This window comes from Lathyrus oleraceus, chromosome 6, assembly GCF_024323335.1.
Source record: "Lathyrus oleraceus cultivar Zhongwan6 chromosome 6, CAAS_Psat_ZW6_1.0, whole genome shotgun sequence".
Lineage (NCBI taxonomy): Eukaryota > Viridiplantae > Streptophyta > Magnoliopsida > Fabales > Fabaceae > Lathyrus > Lathyrus oleraceus.
The window spans coordinates 352,894,783-352,898,544 of NC_066584.1; the positions used below are offsets into that span (position 1 = coordinate 352,894,783).

Sequence of the window (3,762 nt, forward strand, 5' to 3'; positions counted from 1 at the left end):
CTCGAAGAATAATAGGGAAATGGGTTTATTTTCTCTTGCTTCCTAGTAATGTATTTTATTAAACTTTAATATATATATATATATATATATAATATATAATATATATATATATATATATATATATATATATATATATATATATATATATATATATATATGATCTGACCCGACCCGTTATATTAATCTAACGGACGAGATTAAGGGAAAAGCATCATGTCATTCCAGCTCAAAAGTTAGCTGATCCTCTTCTAGTAAGTGTGAACACATTGTCATTTCCTCTACCTTTTACGACACTTTTCAGCCCCACAGGGTGAGATGAAACATCTTAAGTCAAGTGAAGCCTAGTATAAACAAAAATATACACACAAAAAAAAAGGGAAAAATAATGGTTTTGTTTGCACTGGGTATGAGGTAAGCTGTGATGCCACCATACATGCAACATTAAAAATGCATACCAAGGAGACCAAATAAACATGTTGACTCTCCAATCACGTGTGAACGACTCAAGACTAGAACAACACATGAAACGTGCTTGTTTCAAAGGTAGCGGCACTTAGTGCTACTAATGAGAAACACATTGAATTTAAACCAATAAATTACTATTATTAATGTCAAACTTACCACAACGTTTTTTTTTAAAATCTATGCTTCTAGAGGATTCATTATAACGTAGGAGTAAAAAACACGACCAACGTTGAAACATTCATTCATAACATAAACAGAGCACAAGTCAACACACACAAAACATGTCCTTCCATAAAAGCAAATCGTTTTTTTTCTTCTTAATGTTAATGAAAAGGGAATGTTCTTCTCTTTATTGATATGGTAAAGACCTTACATACTAGTGTTATTTTATTTGCTAAGAAACTAACTTTCATAAATGGATAACAAAGTTAGCAATTAATTAATACAAGGTTAGCAATTATTTAATTAATTGCTATTAAAAAAAAACTAACACAAAGTTAGTAATTAATTAATACAAAGTCTAACAAAACACTCCCCTAATATTAAAATATAAACAAGAAAATCAGATTAAACAAATCATCTAAACAAATAACTATTTAATTTTTTTCAATCCACATGCTCTAAGTCTTGACTTTATAGTGCAAAAGGAATTCAAGTGCAATGGTTTTGTTAAAACATCATGCAAGTTGGTTCTTTGAGCTGCAATGACATATTTCAATTATTCCATCGCTTGTTAAGTCTCTTAAGAAGTAAAATCTAACATCAATGTGCTTGTATCTCCATACATGATTAGATTTTTTGATAGTTTAATAGTAGAGTTGTTGTCACACATTATAATTGAGTCATGTTTTTGAGTTTGTTTAAGTTGATGCAAAATATTTCAAGGTCACGTGACTTGACAAGCACAAGAGACTGCTGCTACAAATTCAATTTCACTTATCGATAGAGTAACTATGGGCTACTTCTTTGATGACCAAGAAATGGATCCTGAACCAAACATGAACACATAACTGAGATGTTTTTTCTTATAATCGCTATCTCCTGCATAGTTTGAATTTGACCACACTTGTACCTTTAGCATGCATTTCTCTTGTATATGACACCGAGATTCACAATATTCTTTGAATCGAAAAAATTCTCCATAAGCATAGATTCACTAATAGAAGAATTCATCAAATTTTGGAATTGCATGAGTTGCAAACTTCGAGGAATCTACTATGGAAGGAGTTTGATAGATGTAGCATGAGAGAGATGGATTTAACAGAATTACCAAAAAATTTCTCCCTAAATCAAAAAATTGCGTGTTTGATTTTACTCGAAAACAAGACCCTGAAATGAACTCTGATATCACTTGTTAGTGAAAAGAAAATGCTCTTCTCTAAATCGATATGGTAAGAACCTTATATACAAGTGTTATGTTACTTGCTAAGCAAACAATTTCCATAAGTGGGGGTAAGTAAGTTCAACTAACTAATACAAAGTCTAATTAACACTTAATTCATTAATCAGTAAGAGCAGGACAATTACAAATAATGTCATCAAATTTAACAATGTCACTTAAACTCAAATATAGTAAATTAGAACAAATGTCAATTAATGTTAAACTAATGTAAAAAAACTAGATCATAAATCATCAGCAAGTTGTTGCTGCAAGAACCATATGTTTTCTTCTGTCCACAACTCTGATCCACCAAAATCATTGTCATGTTCAAATTCTTGAATATTTGTGTCTAAGCAATTCCAATCCTGCCATGTGGATCCCAATTCCTTCATTTCCATTACATTGTAAGATAGGTTTGATTCCACTGGAACATCAACCCCTGACGAGTACGATGAAACCTCAGACATCAACAATGGAGGAGGATTTGCATTTGTCCCACAAGTTTCACTGTGCGCTTTAGTATTGTTACAATTGGTGCCTTGTTGATGATCATATAAACTAGTATCGGCAGTCGCACGAGTCGACTGAATCCTCTCGATGAGACGTGGAATCCATTCGAAACGCAATGTGTCTCTGAACAGCTGGCTGTTTACATCACATTTGAGTTGCCTTGCTTGCTTCACCACTCTTGTCCTCCAATAGTTCTTTATCTCATTGTCCGTTCTTCCCGGCAATTGTTCCGCTATTTTAGACCATCTACATTAAACAAAACAAATCATGTCAGTTAGTTTTAACAACTCTATTATTTCATACTACTGCAACAATTGTATACGTACCGGTTGCCCCAACGAGAATGGAGATCGAGAATCAAGAGCTGTTCTTGGAGAGTGATATTCCCACGTCGAACATTTGGACGCAAGTAGTTCAACCATCTTAACCTGCAGCTTTTTCCTGTTCTCTTTAGACCGGAACAGCGAGCGACGGAGTTCCAGTGACCTTCGCCGTGAACAGCCACATAGTTCATCAGAACAGTATCCTCCTCTTCTATCCATGGACCTTTCTTTACTACCATAGAATCTTCTTCACTTACATTTGTTGCTAATGAACCACAATCTGATAAACTCCTCGTTACATGAATACTGGTTTGGTAGTTGGTATCCATGTTAATGTTATGTTACACTGAATCAAAAAATTGTTGATATGTATTTGACTTTGGATTTGGATTATGTTAAGGATGTGTAAGAGAATGTGATTATATAGAGAGTGTTAAGGTGAAGTTGACGCTGGATTTAGGAGGAATTGCACTTTAAGATGTAAGAATTTGTCAAAACTGAGAGATAAAGTGAGGGGCTGCGAGGTGAAAAATTGCAGTACGCAGAATTGTCAAATAATTGTTTAATAAAAAGGACAATATTTTACTATTGCTAGTTAAGTATTGGTATTTGTATTATTTTTTATTTAATTTGACCTTTATTTTTGTTGACACTTTGACTTATAACACGCAAATTCAACTTAGTTTACTAAAATAATAATAATTTAATGTCAAATGGTCATAACTAAGAAGGCTTTAACAGTGTTTGGTCGTTTCCAATTCTAGAATCAAAATGGTTCTTGTATTTGGCTGTGTTTAAGGTCAAACTTCTCCCTAGTTGCAATTAATTATTTGGCTGTGTTTCCTGTAAAGAATACTTATTTCTTGTAACAAGAGAACTATAAGAGAATCAGTCAAAATCAATTAGTTACGTCAATTATATTTTGTTAAATATTCCATCCATCATTTTATATAAATTAAAAAATAATAATTAAAAAAACGAAAATAATATTTTTATTAAAATGAAACTAATATTAATTACATATTAAAATTTAAAAAGATATATTTAAAATTAAAATGAATCATATATTTTAAAACATTTTTT

At 31.8% G+C, this 3,762-nt stretch overlaps 1 protein-coding gene across 1 annotated transcript; it reads right to left on the bottom strand.

The window, feature by feature from the left end:
- Positions 1-1,934: 1,934 nt before the first annotated feature.
- Positions 1,935-3,188, bottom strand: LOC127092579 (MYB-like transcription factor EOBII). Its single transcript, XM_051031474.1, has 2 exons — positions 2,683-3,188; positions 1,935-2,602 (listed from the first exon to the last, which is right to left on the bottom strand). The coding sequence occupies exons 1-2, from the start codon at positions 3,006-3,008 to the stop codon at positions 2,089-2,091; spliced, it is 840 nt and encodes a 279-aa protein (XP_050887431.1). The 5' UTR covers positions 3,009-3,188; the 3' UTR covers positions 1,935-2,088.
- Positions 3,189-3,762: the final 574 nt, after the last annotated feature.

Excerpts from the sequence above, each read along its gene's own strand:
- LOC127092579 (XM_051031474.1), bottom strand. The coding sequence starts at position 3,008 with ATGGATACCAACTACCAAACCAGTATTCATGTAACGAGGAGTTTATCA. Across the intron at positions 2,603-2,682 it reads CATTCTCGTTGGGGCAACCG|ATGGTCTAAAATAGCGGAAC; the intron begins GTACGTATACAA and ends TGTTTAATGTAG.